The sequence below is a fragment of the Schistocerca piceifrons genome, chromosome 1 (genome assembly GCF_021461385.2).
Source record: "Schistocerca piceifrons isolate TAMUIC-IGC-003096 chromosome 1, iqSchPice1.1, whole genome shotgun sequence".
NCBI classification, from domain to species: domain Eukaryota; kingdom Metazoa; phylum Arthropoda; class Insecta; order Orthoptera; family Acrididae; genus Schistocerca; species Schistocerca piceifrons.
Genome location: NC_060138.1, coordinates 917,669,049 through 917,694,052, shown reverse-complemented (window position 1 = coordinate 917,694,052; position 25,004 = coordinate 917,669,049). Strand labels below are relative to the sequence as shown.

General features: G+C 37.4%; 1 protein-coding gene across 11 annotated transcripts in view; it reads left to right on the top strand.

Moving 5' to 3' along the window:
- The window catches only part of LOC124717168, a 344,543-nt gene that overhangs the window by 280,313 nt on the left and 39,226 nt on the right, over window positions 1-25,004 (top strand). For 6 of the 11 annotated variants that reach the window (XM_047244012.1, XM_047243987.1, XM_047243979.1 and 3 more), the window contains 3 exons: window positions 6,846-6,938; window positions 21,725-21,808; window positions 24,594-24,700. In XM_047244012.1, the coding sequence (XP_047099968.1) occupies window positions 6,846-6,938; window positions 21,725-21,808; window positions 24,594-24,700 (284 nt within the window). The remainder of the gene's footprint in view (window positions 1-6,845; window positions 6,939-21,724; window positions 21,809-24,593; window positions 24,701-25,004) is intronic. The other 5 variants (XM_047244021.1, XM_047244004.1, XM_047243996.1 and 2 more) reach the window with 1 other exon arrangement.

The following is a 25,004-nucleotide window of genomic DNA, read 5'->3' as shown; positions in this document are numbered from 1 at the left end:
ATTCTTAGAAGAAGAGTAATCAAGGAAATCAAGGCTACACAGTGAATTCTGTACGTCATGAGAGAAATAGCCTATTAGGCTACAAAACCAATAATATTTGTAGTGTAATTTTCAACTATGACTAAAATGTTAGTAGAGACTAGGGAGTGCCCTACCCAAACCACAACGGTGTAAGCTGCAACTAGCATCTGTACTTGCTAGTATTCCCATCTGCAAACAGTTGTGGTAAATTCATTTGTGCCTATCAGGTTATCTGCAAAAGACTGAGATAGCAGTAAACCAAAGATTATCACATCTTCCATGCAGAAAAACAAGCCAAAGTGTATCAAATAGATCATCTATTAGTTTAAACCCCAAAACCCAACAAGAAAAGTCACAGAATCAGAAGAACTGAACTGAAATCGTCAGATTGTGCTGACTTGATTCTTACTAAAATGTCATATGATATTTTGTCATCAGAATATGGAATTCAAAGTATTTATAAGGGAATCTACAAGCTCTCATCCAAACCTCCAACTGCTATAAGTTCACCAGCATAGAAGAGGAAAAAAGGAAAAGAAAAACCTTAACTGCTGAAATGGCTCCTATACTCCCGTAGAACATGAATAGGTTCAGAACTCATGAAACGGAATAAAACACTTAGCATGAGAAAGATAACTGTCTCTTTGCCTTCAAGGGACCTATTTTAAATTATGACACCCCTCCACAAAGTTTTATAATCTCCAAAACAAGATGATCCCAGTAGGTAGACAGGTAAAGGTGCAATACCCTTTATGAATGATGATTACTATAACTCAAATCTCCTCTCTAACACCCTGTAGACCAGCCACTTAGAAGAATGTCCAACCTTGAAAACCAGTGTTATTTAAAGTGTTACTCAAGCATGTGTGACTGATGTATCTTCAAGATTAATACATGCTAAAAAAAGCCAAGCTTTGTCAGTATTTTTCATATTTACTTCAGTTCTTTGACAGATAACAAATTTTAAACAGAATGTATAATTATTCTTTCAAAAAAAAAAAAAAAAAAAAAAAAAAAAAAAAAAAAAAAAAAAAAAAAAAAAAAAAAAAAAAAAAGATCCAAGGTGAGTTACGGAACAACTTCTTCCTCCTGAGCTTCCAAAATTTCTTGGACGCTCAACAAATGTGACATACTTATAGCAAACTTACAGAAAACTGTGAAATTTAACAAATACAAGTTCTGAAATGGTCACAGATGAAAGAGTGACCCAAAAAAGGAGAATAAATTTCTTTTATTTCGTATCTATGGTCACAAACTAGCACACTCTGATTTCATCAGCCATTGAATGGTTATTAAAGAAGATCTGAAGGTGGTCATTGCTGACCTAACTGTTAGTCTGAGGACCTACAAGTTTGTGATCACAGATGTGAAATAATAGAAATTTATTAACAAATACATGCAGGAAAGTACATAAATGTGATCACATATTGGCTGAGCCGGTCATGACTGCAGATGTTATGTTAGCTAATATTTCATTCAAAATAATTCTAGAAACTGACAACAGACAGCAGCATCTGTCAAAGGACAGGTAGTGAGACGTCTGTGCATTATACTCATATGAAATTAGTCCAGTTTTCGAGCAACAGGTGCCTCATGTGTCAAGAAAATCATAGCTCGAGTTATACTGTGGTGCAGTCTTTTAAGCACAGCATTGTGGACCAAACTGTGCTTTATGTCAACTTACAACTTACAAACAGTTGCTGCTGTCATTCATGTGCTGACTCGAGTGATGATAAGTAGTTGCTGTCTGATTCATAATGAAGCTCTAAACAATGAGACTCTGCACAACTTTGAAACACAGCACCTCTGCACATTCCCTCTACATGGGGCTTTGATATGCACCAGATGCTATGGGGTTCCACTACTACCTGTCCCCAGGGTCAAATTATCGAAAGCATCCTGTTCATAGAAGTCTGTGCCTTCTGAATGTCTGTGTGTTGGGCAAGAGGAGGGGGGGGGGGGGCAAAGAACACATTTGAGTACTGCTAAAGGTTCTTTCTCTGATCTCTACCAGGCTGAGCAGTGCCCAAAATAAAGCTGCTAAAGTGGGTTCTCAGCAAGGCAGACTGGATGCTACATAACCAACTCTCAGGTTTGGAAGGATTATGTCACTAAGATGATCCACCATGCTGCTGGTGGATCTATGCCCAAGTCTTCAGGACAGCTGCGAGGACTACCTGCCCCTTAGGAATGAAAAGTGCTGTTCTGAAATAGGAACAGGTGAACAGCTCTGTGGAGGTTCAAGTGTAGGCTGTTAAATGAGAACTGCAGCATTTTGGGTGACAAGGGCTAAACACCATTGTGTAAGTAAGGAGAATGAAAAAATACTGCGGCAACATTGTCTGAATTCTATAAACCATTCCCCTAGGCTGACAGATGTATGGGAAGCCAGTAGGACAATTTTTAGCAAGATGGGAAATGTACTATTAATGCTGCAGTAAAGCAAAGGACTCCCCTTACCAGCAAGAGAGTATTGCGCACGGATCAAGGAGTAGCATTTCACTCCTATCACTATCAAAGTCAGCCAGGATCTAGCTTTCTGTTGCTACCGAGTGATTGGTGACAGGGGCAGTTAAGACTTCTGTACAACATGATGTAGTATATAACAATCCTTTCTCTTTCTTGGAGCTGAATTGGGCATTTTCTGTAGCACATCACATGGCTCTAAGTCTCAGAAAAATCTATTCTGGCAAGTTGCAGCACTTTACCAAGAATTTAAGATAACAGTCCTTGAACTTTTTAACCAAAACAGAGACACAGGGCAGTTCCCTGATTCACAGAAAGAAGCTACTTTGATTCCTTCCCTTAATCCAAGAAAAGACCAGCTGTTACATATTACATGTCACAGTTTTACCTATACCACCTTGGTGCTATAATCAAGCCAGCTCATTGATCACTTTAAATATGTAAAAATGTATTTTATAAAATTAATAAGTTAAGTGAACTGATGAAGTCTGTTGCATGTAATAATGCTGCATGATGAATAAAGAATCTGAAAATGAATCTGAATCAGCATGGATTCTGGAAGTACAACTGCATTGTTGATAACCTTACCCTTCTCTATATTGTAAGATTACTAACTTATATTGCTTCAGTTGCTTCTTTTTCATGTCCAGTGATAGGCACTCAGAACAATTTTAGATAATAAAGACAATTCTGTTGGGTTTAAAATTTAGTTAATGCACATTTATTGTCAGAAAGAAGATCCATTATTTTTACACATACAACAGTCAGCGATCTACAAAGACACACGAATGACAATGTCTGCTTGTGTCTGTTATGTGCGGATGGATATGTGTGTGTGTGCGCGCGAGTGTATACCTGTCCCTTTTTCCCCCCAAGGTAAGTCTTTCCACTCCCGGGATTGGGATGACTCCTTATCCTTTCCCTTAAAACCCACATCCTTTCCTCTTTCCCTCTCCTTCCCTCTTTCCTGATGAAGCAACCGTGGGTTGCGAAAGCTTGAAATTTGTGTGTGTGTTTGTGTTTGTTATTGTTTCTATCAACATACCAACGCTTTCGTTTGGTAAGTTACAGAATCTTTGTTTTGAGATATATTTTTCCCACGTGAAATGTTTCCCTCTATTATAAAAATATGTTGTAGGCTATACACAACAGCTCAGTGACAAAAATTACATATCCATTAAACTGGACAGTGATAGTTACATCATACAATGCTTACAACACTCTGTCATATGAGGACTATATGATAAGCTGTAAAATAATGACTCTCATAAAATTCTGCTCATATGGATGGTTACAATTCAATGTCAACGTGTAATAATGAATATCTCTAATAAGTAAAATTTTAAATAAAATGTACCACAAAAAAATTGAGTCATTACAATGATATTCCAGGTGTGCTATCATAAAGTATGTAGAACTTGCAGTATGAGTGGCATGAACAAGACAGACATGCCACTTCTTGCCACTTCATGATATAATGTCATGATTGGATTTGGAATATAATGGAAGTTAGTGCTCAGAGGTACTGCCAGATGGCGGTCTGCACTGAATGTAGTGTGATCACTTTTTTGTTTAAGACTGAAATTAACAGAAGGAATATAACATCAGAGCAGTGTATAGCAAGTAATCATAATGCCAGAGTTTACGCAAATTGTATATAAAAGAAACATCATGCTGTAAATTGCCTTGGAAAAAAATTGGAAGCATTTCATTGACATAACAGTGACATTATATATTACATACATTAAAAAATTTATGTCATATGATAAATGTTACAGAATTAGTTCTAGGGGAAAGCAACACAGTCAACATTTACAGAATTGTGAAGTGAGATCTTACCTTATTGATCGGTTTTCCTGCACGTGAAGATGACAGTTATCAGTTATGTAATAGAATTGTAAACCAAGCACCCCCCTCCCCACAATTTAGGATAGCAATATAAATTACCATTCATGTATAAAATAATTTTTATAAAAACATGAACCAGTGTAAAATTACTAAGCTGCACATACAGTTTTGTACTGTTTATTATTATTTCCATGTTACTTAGAAAGTCAACACTATTTTATGGATGACAATAACAGGTTCCTTAAAGTACAAAACCAATGTTCTCCATTGTCATAGACATTTAGGATTACCATTAGTATGCTCTCGGGATTTGATGTGTGACCTAGATACTGACCTAAGGAGCATAACTCCGATTTAATCAAACCATTAACATGCTATATGAAGGTGATCTTCTGATGTATATTATGCTTTAGTATCAATAAGAGATTCTTATGTTGCATAGGTCGTAGAACTTTTGACGGTAAGAATAACAGAAGACTTATAACTCAGGATACTGGTATACACATAATTCATAAAACCACAAGTACATTACAGATAAAAAATGAATATTAAATATAAAATAAGTGTTTTGATGCTCATGCTGACTGATTCAGGATGTGAAAATGAGGTATCATTGCAGTTACATTGCATAGTCAGCTAATAAGTCTAACTTACATTACCATCCCTTATAAATAGTCCTATGCATTCTCAGAAATGGTGTCTAATGGTTATAGTGTTTTTCATTAGGCTAATTGCTGTTCTGAAGGTTATAAACCAACTGCAGTTTCACTGATACAGTGAAGGCACATTGATGTAAAGATGAAAATTAAAAAAAAAATAGATGGTGTATTTTATATATAGCTTAATACGGGTACACGTTTTTATAAAAAATGTTTTATGTATGAACTGTATTTTATATTGCTATCCTACATTGTGTAGAGGCTAGTTTTACAATTTCATATTAATAATTGTTAACTGTCATCCTTTGCTTGCAGCAAAATTGACCAATAAGGTCAGATCCCACTTCATAATTCCGTAAATGTTGACAGTATAGCTTTCCTTTAAATTAATCCTATTAGATATATTGTATGGCATAAATTTTGTTAATTTTTGTAACATATTATTTCATCATTACATCATGAAATGCTTCCAATTTTTATCTGATGGCAAAGGTAGCCATTCATGACAACTTACAGGATGCTGTTTCTTTTATAAACAAGATGTGTAAACTTTGCTGTTTTGATTACTTGGTGTATATTACTTTAATGTTGCATTCCTTCAGCTAGTTCCCATGTTAAACAAAGGTGTGATCCTGTTACACTAGTTGTAATTGACATCATACAGTGCAGACGGCCATCTGGTAGTATTTCCCAGACTAGCTTCTGTTACACTCCAGATCCAGTCGTCACTAACTTTGTCACAGTCAATGTGTATTACTATCCTTTGTGTAGCATGTGTGTCTTCTTTGTGCCATTTGTACTCGAAGTTGTACGAATTTTATGATAGCACACCTGGCAAGCCATTGTAATGCCAAACTTCATTATTATGTATTGAATTTCAATTGTATCCATCCATATGACCAGAATTTTGTGAGGGTTATTGTTCTACAGCATAGTCATATGACAGAGTGGTGTAAGCCTTGTATGATGTAACTACTACTGCCTAGTTTTATGGGTGTGTAGTTTTTGTCATGAGATGTTGTCTATACCCTACTATGTTTTTTATATGACCGTCAGCCTTGACCTCAATATATTTTCTTTTCATAGATCTGAGGATGGCAATACATGTTGCTGAAACTAGTAATGCAGTAACTGTGTTAACATAGTGCTCTTGGCAAATGAATTGATTTTCAAAAGGAGACTACAATATGACATATAATATTTTTCTAAATAAGATATGCAAATCTGTCAATTGCTACACTGAAAAATCTTTCAAAGATTAGCTACAGTGTATCCTCTGAAGCAAGCGAAGTACACCATAAAATAGATGGAAAGTGGAGTGGGAGGTATTGGGATGAACATTTTTATATGTACTGTAATATGTAATTAAGATGGAGCTTGTTAATGTGCACTCATATACTCATGCATGCAACACACATGTAGAATTTTGATTATCTGACAACTGGAAATGACTGTGAAGTTAAAATATTTGAGAATTACTAGCAGCTGGACTTATTGACTCTTAACTTCACTTATATCATATCTTTTACATTTCATTTCTAGATATCATATCTTTGTCAAAGGTGATGAGCCTCAATGTAATCCAGTGCCCTTATGTTTTTCACCTGAACATAAATGTTGTCGTATACGATGCGATGCTTTAGCAGGAATTTTAAGAATAATTTTGTAAATAGAATTATACTAAGTGGAAATAAGGTCACTGAATTTACAGGTCACATGGTACCATGCAGAATCAACATCACTCATTAGTCCAGTTCCAAATAACTCTGTACACATGTTTTTAGATTTGTAAAAAATGAGTCTTTATTGTGAAAGATGCTTGACACTGATACAGACTTGCATGTATGACAGGACTCCAACTGTCAACAGGAATCGTGGTAGCAGTCCATATGTGTCCAATTCTGGTACAGATACTGTTAACCGAGGAACTCCTGCTTCTGTCAGGTAATGTCTGATATTAATAGTTACTTAATTTTTTTTATATTTGTTTTATGTGTCATATTGTAACCAAAATAGGTGCTATTTAACCTTCGATAGTAGCATAAAGAAACTATGAAAATACAATTGAGATAGGATGATAGCAGAAGTCACTTCCCTTCCAACTGTCAACCCAGTCATAGCTTTAGGCCCTACTCCAGCATCTGACCCTACTTTTCATGCCTACACAAACAAGCCCCTGCACTCAGTAGAGAACAAGATTCATTAATCCACCCATTCTCCTTTCAGTCCACCAGCATCGCTATCAAACTTAACTCTAAGAACTGGATTCTATGTCTACATCTACATTCATACTCTGTTAAACCACATAATGGCCTTAAGAATTCAATTTGTGCAAGTAACACCTGAAAAACAATTGTCTGTATCCCTTTGTAAAAGCCCAAATTTCTCTAATTTTACTGCTATGAGCAACATGTATCTTGGAGGAAGTAATTAGTGATAAAGTATTTTTATATCTTCACTGTGTTTTCAGTCAAGCCATCATGGCAAATGTCTCAGAGTAACAACCAATATTCAAGAATCAGTCAAACAAGGAATTCATAAATGGTGTCTTTTGAGGGTGAATTGTACTTTCTTAGGATAAACATTAGTCTGGCATCTTCCTCCCCCTTGGCGAGATTTATGTTGGCATTCCACTTTATATAGAGACTTGACAGTTGTGACAGAGTGTTTCATGCATTGTATCCTAGGTCACATTTATGTAAATTATAAAACCGAATTGGTGGACAGAAGGTGAAATGTGGAGTACATTCTAGAGAAACATATAAAAGAAGGATAGGATGTGGAAGATTAAAAGGGAAGGGTAGATCACTCAGGCCCCAGGATGAGAGAGGCCCACCTTTAATGAAGATAACTATATACAAACATCTTTGACCGCTCTCATTTTCTTGTCATACAAAGAAGACCATTAAGTGATTAATATATATGTTAGATAATCCATGCCATGAGAGAACAATGTGATAAAGTTTTGGTCAGTGTGTGTCGACAAACAAATTTCCAAGTGAAAACTATCTTCGAAAGGACAGTCCATATTTAAATAGTTGAGATCTTTAACTTTCGGCAGTATGTTTACTGATGTCTGCAAAATCTTAAAAATCAAAGGAAATATGGCCAGATGGAGATTAGCAATCAGATTCCCATCAGAAAATAAAGCCAAATACACTGAGGTGATAAAGTCATGGGATGGTGATATGCATACAGGGCTATTACAAATGATTGAAGCGATTTCACAGCTCTACAATAACTTTATTATTTGAGATATTTTCACAATGCTTTGTACACACATACAAAAACTCAAAAAGTTTTTTTAGGCATTCACAAATGTTCGATATGTGCCCCTGTAGTTCGGCAGACATCAAGCCGATAATCAAGTTCCTCCCACACCCGGCGCAGCATGTCCCCATCAATGAGTTCGAAAGCATCGTTGATGCGAGCTCGCAGTTCTCGCATGTTTCTTGGTAGAGGAGGTTTAAACACTGGATCTTTCACATAACCCCACAGAAAGAAATCGCATGGGGTTAAGTCGGGAGAGTGTGGAGGCCATGACATGAATTGCTGATCATGATCTCCACCACGACCGATCCATCGGTTTTCCAATCTCCTGTTTAAGAAATGCCGAACATCATGATGGAAGTGCGGTGGAGTACCATCCTGTTGAAAGATGAAGTCGGCACTGTCGGTCTCCAGTTGTGGCATGAGCCAATTTTCCAGCATGTCCAGATACATGTGTCCTGTAACATTTTTTTCGCAGAAGAAAAAGGGGCCGTAAACTTTAAACCATGAGATTGCACAAAACACGTTAACTTTTGGTGAATTGCGAATTTGCTGCACGAATGCGTGAGGATTCTCTACCGCCCAGATTCGCACATTGTGTCTGTTCACTTCACCATTAAGAAAAAATGTTGCTCCATCACTGAAAACAAGTTTCACACTGAACGCATCCTCTTCCATGAGCTGTTGCAACCGCACCGAAAATTCAAAGCATTTGACTTTGTCATCGGGTGTCAGGGCTTGTAGCAATTGTAAACAGTAAGGCTTCTGCTTTAGCCTTTTCCGTAAGATTTTCCAAACCGTCGGCTGTGGTACGTTTAGCTCCCTGCTTGCTTTATTCGTCGACTTCCACGGGCTACACGTGAAACTTGCCCGCACACGTTCAACCGTTTCTTCCCTCAGTTAGCAGTTGGTGGATCTTTGTTGAACTTCGTCGTAAAGTGTCGTTGCACTGTTATGACTGACTGATGTGAGTGCATTTCAAGCACAACATACGCTTTCTCAGCTCCTGTCGCCATTTTGTCTCACTGCGCTCTCGAGCGCTCTGGCGGCAGAAACCTGAAGTGCAGCTTCAGCCGAACAAAACTTTATGAGTTTTTCTACGTATCTGTAGTGTGTCGTGACCATATGTCAATGAATGGAGCTACAGTGAATTTATGAAATCGCTTGAATCATTTGTAATAGCCCTGTATATACATATGGTGGTATTATCATGCATGCAAGGTATAAAAGGACAGTGCATTGGCAGAGCTGTCGTTTGTACTCAGGTGATTGAAGTGAAGAGGTTTCCAACGTCATTATGGCCGCACAATGGGAATTAACAGACTTTGAATGGGAAATGGTAGTTGGAGCTAGACACATGGGACATTCCATTTCAGAAATCATTAGGGATTTCAATATTCTGATATGCACAGTATCAAGAGTTTGCCAAGAATATCAGGTTTCACATATTACCTCTCGCCACATATAATGCAGTGGCTGATGGCCTTCACTTAATCAAGAGCACTGGCATTTGTGTAGAGTTGTCAGTGTTAACAGACAAGCAACACTGCATGAAATAACTGCAGAAATCAATGTGGGATGTGCAACGAATGTATCCATGAGAACTGTGTGGTGAAATTTGGCATTAATGGGCTATGACACTAGATGACCAACACAAGTGCCTTTTCTAACAGCATGACATTGCGTGCAGAACCTCTTATGGGCTCGTGACCATATCGGTTGGACCCTAGATGACTGGAAAATCATGGCCTGGCCAGATTAGTCCCAATTTCAGTTGGTAAGAGCTGATCATGGGGTTCGAGAATGAAGCCATGGGTCCAAGTTATCAGCAAGGTGCTGTACAAGTTGGTGGTAGCTCCATGGAGTAGACTGGGTTCTCTGCTCCAACTGAACCAACTGTTGATGGGAAATGGTTATGTTTGGAAACTTAGAGGCCATTTGCAGCCATTCATGGACTTTTTATTCCCACACAGTGATGGAATTTTTATGGATGACAGTACACCATGTCACCACGTCACAGTTGTTCGCAACTGATTTCAAGATCATTCTGGACAGATCGAGTGAATGATGTGGCCACCCAGATGACCTGACATGAATCCCAATGTAACATAATCGAGGGGTAAATTCATGTACAAACTCGTATACCAGCAACACTTTTGCAATTATAGGCAGCTGTATATGCAGCATGGCTCAGTATTTCTGCAGGGGCTTCCGACAACTTGTTGAATCCATATCATTTTGAGTTGCTGCACTATGCTGGGCAAAACGAGGTGTGACACAATAGTAGGAGGTACCCTATGACTTTTGTCACCTCAGTATACAAGCACAATCCAAACAAGGAAGAACTGCATAACAAGTTTTTAGAATACAATATATAATAAAGAAGTCAGCTAAAAGAAAATCACAAAAAAGTACTGCATCGGAATATTGGTAATAATAAACATGCATTAATATAATCCATTATGGAGTCGAGGTAGCAGTTGTCGTTATACTGGTTATCACTGTTAGCATTCAACCGCGATTCTTATACACATATATTAACAATGCATTTCAAGAGACAATGCTCTCATCATCAGGTTGTAAAGTCTATGTCATGAAATTAAACGGACTAAAAAGACAAAATACCATCACAAACAGTCGGGAAGTCCATATAGTAAAACAGAATTAAAAGCATATTGGACTGTGGGTCCTCGTCTTACATTGAAGTTGTTGACACAAGTCGATGGCCGTCCCATAGCTACCAAGTATGCTGTCGCACTGTGCCGGCTCGGGAGCTGTTGTGGACAGACGTGCCTAGGTGTTGTGGCGTGGTTACAGCCATGTGCTTGACAGTAACGCTATGCTATTGAGCGACTTATTTCCTTATTGCATTAGTCTGTATCATTAGCCTCTAGCAACTCCGTCAGTGACATGCTACCAACTTAAAGTCGCATACCTACCCTAAAATAATTCTAAAAACCCACTAAAAAATCTCATTTCTTTAAAATTATCTTGTGCATTTAGAATATTGCTTCGTTTCTTTTCATGGATAGCTATCTCGAATTCCTCTAGTAAATCAAGTTTCCTCCCTTTCTTTTCTACATGCAATATTTCCACGTTATCTTCTATGCTATTAAGGGGATGGCCTGTTTCATATATATGGTTCACAACAGCTGATTTGTCATAATTTCCTAACCTGAACGCATCTTTATGTTCTTTATACCGGATCACGAATGATCTTCCTGTCTGCCCTGTATATTTTGCATCACAAGTTCTGCACTGAATCTTATAAACTCCCGATCTTTCAAACTTATTTCTCTTCTCGCCAATATCGTGCTTAAGGCTATACCTCACTAGGTTATTAGTCTGAAAAGCTATTTTAACATCGTATGGCTTAAAAATATTTGCTATCTTTTGTGAGACTGTTCCGTAGTATGGCATCGTGATAATTTTCTCTTTCTTTCCATCAGGTTTTTTCTTTTTGCGCTTATTACTTTTCCGTAACAGTTTTTTAACCATATCTATTCTGTAACCATTATTCATTGCTATTCTCTTAACGGTATTAATTTCAGTCTCCCTATCTTTTTCGCTCATAGGTATATTGACTGCCCTATGCACGAGACTATGGAAAGCAGCTTCTTTATAAGCCTGCGGATGGCATGAATCATTCGGGATCATGGCATCAGTCGTAGTTTGTTTTCTATAAACGGAGAATGCATGTTTGTTGCCCTGCTTTTTTATATTCAGGTCCAGGAACTGTAAAGAATTGTCAGTTTCATACTCCACGGTAAATTCTATTTTATTATGTGCATCGTTGAACTTTTTTACTATTTCCTCAATGTCCTCACGGGAACCATCGACAAGTAACAGAGTGTCGTCAATATAACGTTTGTAATAAACAATTTTATTCATAATGTTATTGTCAGAATTTAGAACTTTATCTTCAAGGTCGTTGATAAAAATGTCCGCCATTGTTCCTGAAATACTGGACCCCATGGCTAACCCATCGTCCTGAATATAAAATTTTGTTATTAAACATAAAATAATTAAAACTTGTAGTCAACTGTAGGAGTTCAATAAATTCAATTGTCTCTTGCGTTGAAATTTTACCGTATTTAAGGAAATTTCTCTTAATGATTTCTATAGTTTCGTTAACCGGAGCACTGGAGTATAAGTTCTTAACATCCAACGAAACCAAACGGGAAGTGTCAGTGACTGGCGTATCTTTAATTTCACCTATCATGGTGATACTACCATGCACCTAATAGTTATTTTTACACACGTAAGTCTTTTTCAGAGTTTGGTTCAACAATTTCATTATTTTATATGCTGGACTATTTCGACCGTTAACAGAAGCCGAAAAAAGAAAATGTGTTATCATGAATCCAACGGCCCCCAAATTAAGATCACAAGTGAAGATACATAAATATCTGCATCCGGTTCGTCCGATCGTTAACGGTCGAAATAGTCCAGCATATAAAATAACGAAATTGTTGAACCAAATTCTGAAAAAGACTTACGTGTATAAAAATAACTATTCGGTGTGTGGTAGTATGACCATGATAGGTGAAATTAAAGATACGCCAGTCACTGACACTTCCCGTTTGGTTTCGTTGGATGTTAAGAACTTATACTCCAGTGCTCCGGTTAACGAAACTATAGAAATCATTAAGAGAAATTTCCTTAAATACGGTAAAATTTCAACGCAAGAGACAATTGAATTTATTGAACTCCTACAGTTCACTACAAGTTTTAATTATTTTATGTTTAATAACAAAATTTTATATTCAGGACGATGGGTTAGCCATGGGGTCCAGTATTTCAGGAACAATGGCGGACATTTTTATCAACGACCTTGAAGATAAAGTTCTAAATTCTGACAATAACATTATGAATAAAATTGTTTATTACAAACGTTATATTGACGACACTCTGTTACTTGTCGATGGTTCCCGTGAGGACATTGAGGAAATAGTAAAAAAGTTCAACGATGCACATAATAAAATAGAATTTACCATGGAGTATGAAACTGACAATTGTTTACAGTTCCTGGACCTGAATATAAAAAAGCAGGGCAACAAACATGTGTCTCCATTTATAGAAAACAAACTACGACTGATGCCATGATCACGAATGATTCATGCCATCCGCAGGCTTATAAAGAAGCTGTTTTCCGTAGTCTCGTGCATAGGGCAGTCCATATACCTATGAGCGAAAAAGATAGGGAGACTGAAATTAATACTGTTAAGAAAATAGCGATGAATAACGGTTACAGAATAGGTATGGTTAAAAAACTGTTACGGAAAAGTAATAAGCGCAAAAAGAAAAAAACCTGATGGAGAGAAATAGAAAATTATCACGATGCCATACTACGGAACAGTCTCACAAAAGATAGCAAATATTTTTAAGCCATACGATGTTAAAATAGCTTTTCAGACTAATAACCTAGTGAGGTATAGCCTTAAGCACGATACTGGCGAGAAGAGAAATAAGTTTGAAAGATCGGGAGTTTATAAGATTCAGTGCAGAACTTGTGATGCAAAATATATAGGGCAGACAGGAAGATCATTCGCGATCTGGTATAAAGAACATAAAGATGCGTTCAGGTTAGGAAATTATGACAAATCAGCTGTTGCGAACCATTTATATGAAACAGGCCATCCCCTTAATAGCATAGAAGATAACGTGGAAATATTGCATGTAGAAAAGAAAGGGAGGAAACTTGATTTACTAGAGGAATTTGAAATAGCTATCCATGAAAAGAAACGAAGCAATATTCTAAATGCACAAGATAATTTTAAAGAAATGAGATTTTTTAGTGGGTTTTTAGAATTATTTTAGGGTAGGTATGCGACTTTAAATTGGTAGCATGTCACTGACGGAGTTGCTAGAGGCTAATGATACAGACCAATGCAATAAGGAAATAAAGTGCCCAATAGCATAGCGTTACTGTCAAGCACATGGCTGTAACCACGCCACAACACCTAGGCACATCAATCCACAACAGCTCCCGAGCCGGCACAGTGCGACAGCATACTTGGTAGCTATGGGACGGCCATCAACTTAAGTCAACAACTTCAATGTAAGACGAGGACTCACAGTCCAATATACTTTTAATTCTGTTTTACTATATGGACTTCCCGACTGTTTGTGATGGTATTTTGTCTTTTTAGTCCGTTTAATTTCATGACACAGACTTTACAACCTGATGATGAGAGCATTGTCTCTTGAAACGCGTTGTTAATATATGTGTATAAGAATAGTGGTTGAATGCTAACAGTGATAACCAAACATGCATTAGACTTACTCTTAAATGAAATAGTGAACAAATAGAAATATTATGTGTTATGAATATGGTCTAGGTGAAACTGAAAAAGGTAATCTGACAATAAAGGGGTATAACTGATCTAGTTAGTTTGGTAGACTCAAACATAAAATTGGTGGAATTTATGTATGCCTTAAAATTAAAGGAGAACCTCCCCAGACTAGAATGAGATTTTCACTCTGCAGAGGAGTGTGCACTGATATGAAACATACTGGCAGATTAAAACTGTGTGCCGGGCAGAAACTCGAACTCTGCAGCTTTGCCTTCGTGGGCAAGTGCTCTACCAACTGAGCTACCCAAGCACGACTCACAACCTGTCCTCACAGCTTTAATTCCGCCAGTACCTCATCTCCTATCTTCCAAACTACAGAGAAGCTCTTTTGCAAACCTTGCAGAACCAGCACTCCTGAAAGAAAGGATACTGCGAAGACATGGCTTAGCCACAGCCTGGGGGATGTGTACAGAATGAGATTTTTACTCTGCAGGGAGTGTGTGCTGATATGAAACTTCCTGTCAGATTAAAACTGTGAGCAGGACTGAGAATTGAACTCAGGACCTTTGCCTTTTGCAGGCAAGTGCTCTCGGCACACAGTTTTTATGTGCCAGGAAGTTTCATGTCAGTGCACACTCTGCTGCAGAGTGAAAATCTCATTATGGAAACATGCCCAGGCTGCGGCTAAGCCATGTCTCTGCAATATCCTTTCTTCCAGGAGTGCTAGTTCTGCAAGGTTCGCAGAAGAGCTTCTGTGAAGTTTGGAAAGTAGGAGATGAGCTACTGATGGAATTAAAGCTGTGAGGACAGGTCGTGAGTCGTGCTTGGGTAGCTCAGTTGGTAGAGCACTCACCCGTGAAAGGCAAAGGTCCTGAGTTTGAATCTCAGTCCAGCACACAGTTTTATTCTGCCAGGAAGTTTCTCCCCAAACTAAACAGTAAAGAACTAAAACTCACCAAAGCCCATCCTTGAAGTTGTTAGTGTAACATCAGATGATTTAAGTGTGTTCTGCTTTTATGGATCACATGGACATTTTACAGCAGTGTTAAGTAGAGAATATTTGACTGAAAATCCAGATGCACAGAATACGGATGAAGAGTGTGATCCATTTATTACTACAGTAAACTATTTTATCATAGTGTTTGTCAAAGTAAAAAGGCAAGAACAGCTGCAGGCTCAAATACAGTCAATCACCAGCCAAATATTAGGACATTGTAGTATAATGCAGTATCTCGAAGTAAATGACCTCTATCGTGCCAACCGGCATGGGTTTTGAAAACTTCAGTTATGTGAATCCCAACTTGTGCTTATCTCGCATGATATTCTGAAAGTCATGGAACAAGGCAGTCACATAGATATATTATTTTTGGCTTCATATTTGACTCAGTACCACACAACATTTGTTAGTGAAAGTATGATCGTGTGGTATCAAATCAAATTGGTGACGGGACTGATGATTTCTCGATAAGGAGGACCCAGCATGTTAGCTCAGATGGAGAATTACACATAGACATAAAAGTAACTTCAGGTTTGCTCTGGGGAAGTGTGTTGGGGGCATTCCAGTTGATGATGTATGTTAATGATCTGTTGGATTGTATCAGTAGTAACCTCAAACTTTTTGCAGATGATGCATTTATCTATACAGTGTGTTCAGAAATTCTAGTTTCAAACTTCGAGGACTTGTAGAGGACAGTCATCATCATTTTCTTTGGGCCCCTGTCCCACTTCAACGCGGGATCAGCCTTGTTACTTTGGATTTGATTATGTTAGTGTCAAAGGGTGCCCGGATGCCCTTCCTGTTGCCACCCCATACACCCCATGCAATGGCATACCGTTTCCACACTGCAGACAATTGAAAACATGATTGCTAAGTAGATTTGCAGTGGGGTAGTCATGGTGGAAGGAGATTACATTGGATCGGCTGGTGTAATCTGATGTCCATCCTACCTCTCTGACCTGATTCGAGCCTCATTCACATGTCTGTGAGTGTCAGATCAACGTAGTAAAGTACATGTTTAGAGAATGCACCAACAAGATGCTGCTGAATGGCGAAGCTCATAGCAATTGACGAACTGTCGTCACCTGTATCAAGATCATTCTCCACAACGTCTGAGTCTGTTGCATACCCATTTCACTACTATTACACAATAGCTTCGAGAAAGGATATCTTCACTGTCAGAAGGCTTGACTGTGGTGTTCCTAGCAGATGCACCACATCCAAAATGGAAGAGGCTATACTGCATCAAGTTGAAGAGAACCTGTTAACGAGTACACAAGCCATTTCTCTGGCTATTGTGATATGTGGTTTATTCATCTCATTACATACAATTTTCAAATCATTTGATTTGATGTACAGGAGACATGTCAAGGTTTACAAAAGAAACTTTTTTCACTTTTTTAAGAGAAATACAGAAGTTTACATTATATTTTACATTTCTAAGTTATAGCTACACATGTACATAAAATAATACATGTAATACAATCCCTGTGTTCAGATTGTGAAGCTGTCCTCAATGAATTCATCGACAGAATAATAACACTTTTCCACCAGAAGAATAAAGAGCAATCTTTTCAGTGAACCAATCTCCATTTTAAATATATTACTGCCTTTTATTTTATTGAAAATTTTTAACCCCATATACTCTGGCGTTTGGGCATAAAATTTTAAACGATGTGTTGGAAGTTTGAAGTTATCTCTGTGGTGAGTGCTGTAGTTGTGGCCAAACCGGAAAGTGTCTAGTGTATGTTGATTTCTACATAGGAACACCACCATCTCATATATGTAAAGTGAGGGGATAGATAGTATTTTTAAATTTTTTAACAGTGGTTGACAGGATTCCCGTTTTTTTGCAACACACATGTTTCTAATTACTTTATTTTGTAATACTAGGAGCCTAGTGACATTTGCTGAATTTCCCCAGATTATGCCACAGCGAATAACTGACTCAAAGTAGCAGTGATAAACTATCTTTCTGGTATCCATATTTGTGGCACCTGACAAAATACACATTGCAAATGCTAAGTTGTTCAGTTTATTTGCTGAGTAATCTATGTGTACCTTCCAATTTAAATTTTTGTCAAGATTTAGGCCTAAGAACTTCACGTGTTTTGCTTCTGTGATATCCTGATCATTGCAAGTTATCTTTCTTTCACTCCTTTCTACTGATTTAGCTTCAAATTGCATCATTTTGGTTTTAGTTACATTTAGTTTTAGTCCATTTTGATAGAACCAAGATTCAAGTTTTTCTAAAGTATTTTTGGCTTTTTCTGGAATATTTTCAGATACCTCATTTTCAATTAGAACTGATGTATCATCAGCAAATAAGACTGAATGAACATCAATAGCAAGTGGTAGGTCATTTACGTAAAAAAGAAACACATAGGGACCCAGTATCGAACCTTGTGGGACTCCTTGGGGAACTGTTCTCCAGTCTGATGAATAATTGGTTCCATTTGAAGTTAAAATTACTCTTGTTTCCTACCTGATAGGTAAGAGCTAAACCATTTTAAAGTAGTGTCTCTGATTCCATACATCTCTAATTTGTGGAGGAGTACTGCATGATTCACTGAATCAAAAGCTTTAGTCAGATCTCAGAATATACCTGTGACCTTTCTACTTTTATCTAACATGGAGCATATTTTTTGGATAAACTCATTTATAGCATTCACAGTGCTTTTACCCTGTTGGAATCCGAACTGGTTTTTAAAAATTATATCATTTACAGTAAGAAAGTTATTGAATTGTTTTGCTGCAATCTTTTCAAACACTTTAGAGAAGACCGGCTAGAGAGAGATAGGGCAGTAATTCCCCATATCTTCTGTCAATCCTTTCTTGAATAGAGGTTTGATCTCACCACATTTCAATACCTCTGGAAAGCACCCCTGTTCAAAAGATTGATTTATCAGTTGACAGTGGTTGGGAAATAATATCGTACACATACTTGATTACAGATGTTGTTATTTCATCCCACCCATGTGAGGTTTTGTTTTTTAGAGACAATATTTCCTTTTCCACATCCCTTTGGGTGATTTTTTCAAATTGTTTAAAAGATGTGTTCTGGCTGTTTTCCAAATTTGTGATGCCTCGATAGAATGTCATATCCACATCCGATCTTACTACATTTAGGAAGAATTCATTGAAACAACTTGACATCTGAACAGGGTTTACTATAATTTCATTTTCATGTCTAATTTTCAAAATCTCATGAATTTTTACTTTGGCTCCTAGTTAAGACTGAACAACTGACCACACTGCTTTTGTCTTATTTCTGTGTTCTCGTATCAATTTATTATTTGCCATTTTTTTAGCTGCCACTACAACTTTCCTAAATACAGCTTTATACTGTTTGACATAAATAACAAAATCCGGATTTCTGTTTGATTTTAACTCATTGTGGAGCTCTCTCTTTCTGGCACTAGAGATTTTTATTCCTGTTGTAATCCATTTGAGTTTACCATTAACTTTCTTTTGCTTTTATCTATGAGGAAATGATTCATTAAATACCTCTAAGAAGCAATTTAAGAATTTGTCATAGTTTATCGAGCTTGAACTATTGTAGTCTACAGGCCAGCTTATTATACTTAATTTACTGCGAAATAAATCCATTTTACTTTTGCTGAGATCCCTTTTTATACACACTTCAGGAGGCTTTAGGTTATTTGCTTTTGGGAGCTCAATAAACAGAGCTGAGTGATCTGAAATACCCAAGTCTAAGCAATATTTGTGCTTATTTCCACTGTCAAATTTGTAGTTAGTAATAATATTATCAATACAGGTCACTGATCTGCTGTTTTCCCTAGTGCCTTCAGAAAAATTTAGCTTGAAACCAGATTTCTGAATCAAGTCACAAAATTTTGTGGAATCATTGCTTGAAACCAGATTTCTGAATCAAGTCACAAAATTTTGTGGAATCATTGCTTTCAACTAAGACATTTAAGTTGAAGTCTGCTGCTATAACAACTTTTTTCTTTCTTTCTTTCTGGAGTTTTTCCAGGAGGCATTCGAATTTGGCTAAAAACACTTTTGTTACCGCACATCCAGGAATTCTGTAGATTGCTATAACCAGTGATTGGAAGTGTAAAACAAGTGACATACTGCATCATTCCTAACCTAATCATTTGCTTGCAAAAGTAGTTGACTTACCAACATGATTTCAAATGACTGTAGTACGGAAACAGTATGTTTCCAGACATGGGTTCCAATTCAAAGTATTATCTACTCACTCCCCTCTACAAGTCCTAGAAATTTTTAATGGGAATTTCCTAACACCTGGTATTAAGTTACTATGAGAAAAAAGCTGCAGCAATATGCAGCCAGATCTTGGTAAGATTTCAAAGTGACTCAAAGATTGATTGCTCTCATTGCCCATAAATGTAAAATAATGCAATTCACAATATACAGAAATGTGTTCTATAACTTCAGTATCAATGAGTCACAATTGGAATGAGTCAGCTCATATGGGGTACGAAATGGAATGACCTCATATGCTCAGTGTAGATAAAGTAAGTTGTAGATAAAGCAGTTTGGGTGCATAGATCCTGAGCAATCAGCACCCAGAACAACCACCTCTGGCTGTAATAACAGCCTTGATACGCCTGGGCATTGAGTCAAACAGAGCTTGGATGGTGTGTACAGGTTCAGCTGCCCATGCAGCTTCAACACAATACCACAGTTCATCAAGAGTAGTGACTGGTGTATTGTGACAAGCCAGCTGCTCAGCCACCATTGACCAGACGTTTTCAATTGGTGAGATATCTGGAGAATGTGCTGGCCAGGGCAGTAGTCAAACATTTTCTGTATCCAGAAAAGCCCGTACAGGACCTGCAACATGCGGTCATGCATTATCCTCCTGAAATGTAGGGTTTCGCAGGGATCGAATGACGGGTAGAGCCACGGGTCGTAACACATCTGAAATGTAATGTCCACTGTTCAAAGTGCCATCAATGCAAACAAGAGGTGACAGATACATGTAACCAATGGCACCCCATACCATCATGCCAGGTGATACGCCAGTGTGGCGGTGACGAATACATGCCTCCAATGTGCGTTCACCGCGATGTCACCAAACACGGATGCGACCATCATGATGCTGTAAACAGAACCTGGATTCATCCGAAAAAATGATGTTTTGCCATTCGTGCACCCAGGTTCATCATTGAGTACACCATCGCAGGCACTCCTGTCTGTTATTCAGCGTCAAGGGTAACCGCAGCTATGGTCTCCGAGTTGATAGTCCAATGCTGCTGCAAACGTCGTCAAACTGTTCATGCAGATTGTTGTCTTGCAAACATCCCCATCTGTTGAGTCAGGGATTGAGATGTGGCTGCACGATCCGTTAGAGCCATGCGGATAAGATGCCTGTCATCTCGACTGCTAGTGATACGAGGCCGTTGGGATCCAGCACGGCATTCCGTATTACCCTCCTGAATCCACTGATTCCATATTCTGCTAACAGTTGTTGGATCTCGACCAATGCGAGCAGCAATGTCGAGATACGATAAACCACAATCGCAATAGGCTACAATCCAACCTTTATCAAAGTCGGAAATGTAATGGTACGCATTTCTCCTCCTTACACGAGGCATCACAACAACGTTTCATTAGGCAACGCCGGTCAACTGCTGTTTGTGTATGAGAAATCGGTTGGAAACTTTCCTCATGTCAGCACGTTGTAGGTGTCGCCACCAGCGCCAACCTTGTGTGAATGCTCTGAAAAGCATCTTCTTCCTGTTGGTTAAATTTCGCATCTGTAGCACGTCATCTTCGTGGTGTAGCAATTTTAATAGCCAGTAGTGTAGATTAGTTTCATTCCATTCCCATATGCAACATCAAAAATGCTATGTTACTCATTTACAGTATAGAATTAATGATTTTTAATTTCAGCCAGTGACTAAGGTTTCTATATTAAAAATTTTCTAATAATTCAAAATATGCTTGTAGTAAGTTGTGTTTCTCTCTGGGGTATAAAGAACCATACTAACAATATTGTAACTAAATGGAGCTCATTGTTTCTCCCTCAACTGGTTTATGTACTCATTCAGTGGCTGTGAAATGTTGCATAAAGACAATTGATTTCTATTATTTTTTCACTGGTACACATGCAATATATTTTTTCTGTCAAAACTGAAAAAAATATTATAACACAACTTTTTCTTCATTTTCAGGACACGACCAACCTTAAAACCATCAACAGCATTTGTGTCAAAAGCTCAAGAATTTGTTGACATTTATAAGTACCCTCCGAGCAGGTAATTACTAACTTTTAAGTATAAAATAATTTCAGTTTTATGTAGATAAATTAACATATTGTGGTTCTAACTTGAATAGTGAATCTGGACACCTTAAGTACTCATGCTGCAAGAGATATAAGAAAGCTACAGAAACAATCACAGGTATATGTCAAATCATAGTCTTATGAAACAGATTTTGTTTGGACCTGACTGTTTGATGTCCCATCATTTTTGTTAATTCTCTCTAATAACTTGAAGAAAATATGAAAATATTAAATGATATATTGTTGATATGTATCGTTTCCAGCTCATTATTTCATTCAAAATAAAGCAATGTGAAAAATTAAAACATTCAGTTTTATGCAGTATATGATTTTGATATCTTTTCTGTTAGTTGCATCTGCAGAAGAGAGACAAATTGACACTTATAGACAATGTCCTATGAAAACATGTTTTCTTTCAAGTGACAATGTTGAGTTCTTTTATCTTTCTTCGTACCAGTCTTTCAGGAGGTGATGAAGGTGTAATGAAACTAATAAATGTAAGGTTCTCAATACTAGTCTGTAAGTTGTAAAAAAATTATGGCACTTTGATATAGCTAATAATACCAAATACACAAAAACACAGTACAAGATACCTTTGCAGATTGTAAAAGAAGGAACAAGTAGGACTTTTCAGACAGTTTGGTAATAAATGTGGAATATTGGTTGGAAGTGTGTCTTAGCTAGAAATAGATGAGGATCAGGTAGATGTTAGTGTAGACAGCATGCAACAACTTTCAGTAAGTATTCAGAAAGCAAGAGAATATAAAAGTCAGTAAACAAAAACTAGTTTTGTTTATATGTAGTTTTCATGCTAGAGAGGAGTAAGATTTAGTATAAAAATTACTACTGTGCTGGTCGGGTCAGATGAGAAAGGATACTGGTCGAAATTGCCAAGATTTCACAAAGAATAACAATGTGTTTATAGTGGGCAGTCTGGACAACAGTATTGTGAGAGAGTGTAAGTATTCTATGAGGTTTGTCCAGAAAGTAATGCATCATTATTTTCCTCAACCAAAAGAGGGCTACAAATGGGAAATGTTATGTATGTATATATTTGAAGTCTCCTGAGTAAGCGTGCCAAGTTTCGTCACTTCCGACAGGTAGCATAGCTGCAGGACGGTTTCAAAATGACATCTGTAGATGATGTACGTTACAAGCAACTTGCTGTCATTGAATTTCTCACAGCAGAGAAGGAAACTGTGGAGAATATTTGCAAACACTTGTGCAAAGTCTATGGAGCATCTGTTGTCAGCAGAAGTGTACTTAGTCACTGGGCATGGAGGGTGAGGTCATCAAAAGCTGGTTCGGCAGAGCTCCACGATTTGCAGGAGTTGGGGAGACGATCCACAGTTGTCACACCTGACGTGTTGCAGGAGCTATTGTTATCATTTGTGAGGACAGACACATTATGACTCAGCAAGTGGCGCTGCATCTCTCAATCAGCAAAGGAAGTGTGAATGCAATTATCTGCACTCTTGGATATTCAAAACTGTGTGCAAGATGGGTCCTGTGGTGTCTTACGGTGGATCACAAATTGCACAGAAAAACTGTTTGTCTTGATTTGTTGCAACATTTTGAAGCTGAGGGTGACGCCTCCTTGTCTTAGATTGTGACTAGTGATGAAACCTGGGTTCACCATTTTAAGCCCGAAACAAAACGATAGTTGATGGAATGCCACCATTCCCAGTCCCCACAGAAGAAAAAATTGAAAGTTACTGCTTCGAATCGTTTGGGCCATTGAAGGATGCCATTTGTGGAAGATATTTTGAGGATGATGATGAGGTGATTCACACAGTGAAACACTGGCTCCGCCACCAGAAAAAGGATTGCTACCAACACAGATTACATGCCCTTGTTTCGTGCTGGAGGAAGGCCATAGAATGGGATGGAGGTTACGGGGAATATTAGGGTGTGTAGATATAACACCATTCTTTCGTGCATCTAATTCTCATTATGTTCAATAAAAAATTGTTGAAGAAAAAAAATTAGGTGCATTGCTTTGTGTGTAACCCTCATATAAACAAACGAGGAACATTCTAATCATAATCCTTCCCACCCCTTGTAAAATGATATTCCACTGCCCACCAAATCTACACAATATCCTAGCCTGTCACTGTACTACACCCACTCCAAACCCCCTGAACCATCAGCCACCTATCCACTACTATTTAGTGAGCTGTTATCTCTATTCCTAAATTATGTACATTCTGCCAGAACTTTCCATACTGTTTATATTTCTTTATTTTCACTTATGTATAAGACCTTTTCAGATTTTTTGACAGGTCATTATATTTACATGTACTTTATTCTCATTTAGACACTGTAACAACTGTTAAACTAAGTAAGTAACTAAATTTCAACATTATAATATTACTCACTGTAGAGTATGACATTTTGAACAGTTATCTAACAAAATTATACTGTAAATGAAAATTTTAATTTTGAAAGCAGAAAATGTACATAAAACATATTACCAGAATAAAAGTACAAATAAATCAGTCAGGAAATAAAAACTTTAGGATTTGATGTGGAAGAGAAGGATGTAGAATTGGGAGCTGTGACTGTGATAATTAATCGGTGTTTATTTAATTGTATTTCATATTAGAGTAACCTAATGTCTACACAAATTATGAGTTGTAAACAAGTGTATGTTTTGGCCCTCTGAAGATTTTTGGAGTGTTGTTCACAATAAGTACTTTCCTCTACATTTTACTTGTCCAGTACTTTGAGAAAATAATTATGTTTCATTCTTCTTTTAGGCCTGCACCAGTCTATCCCCAGCCACAGGTTGATAAGACTGCTGCAAAATGCCGTAAGGATGTGTGTTTGTTACCTGATTGCTTCTGTGGTGGTAAGGATATACCAGGTATGTTTAAAGACATGGCACTGAAATAAAATTTGTATAACTTTTAAATAATTTTAGAACTATGTTTTTTGTTGTTGTGATGTTTCACATAAGATGATACACTGTTCTCGACATCCATGAGCCAGCTAAAAACCAACTGGAACAGGGCATTCACACTTCCCATACGGAGACATGATTTTGAAGAAACATATATTGATTATATTCATTTTAATCTTGTTTTCTTATTGAGTGTAATATTTCTAGAAAGTATTGTGAATGAGCTATATAAAAATGTAACAAAGTTTGAGGGTTAGTTAGATAGTTA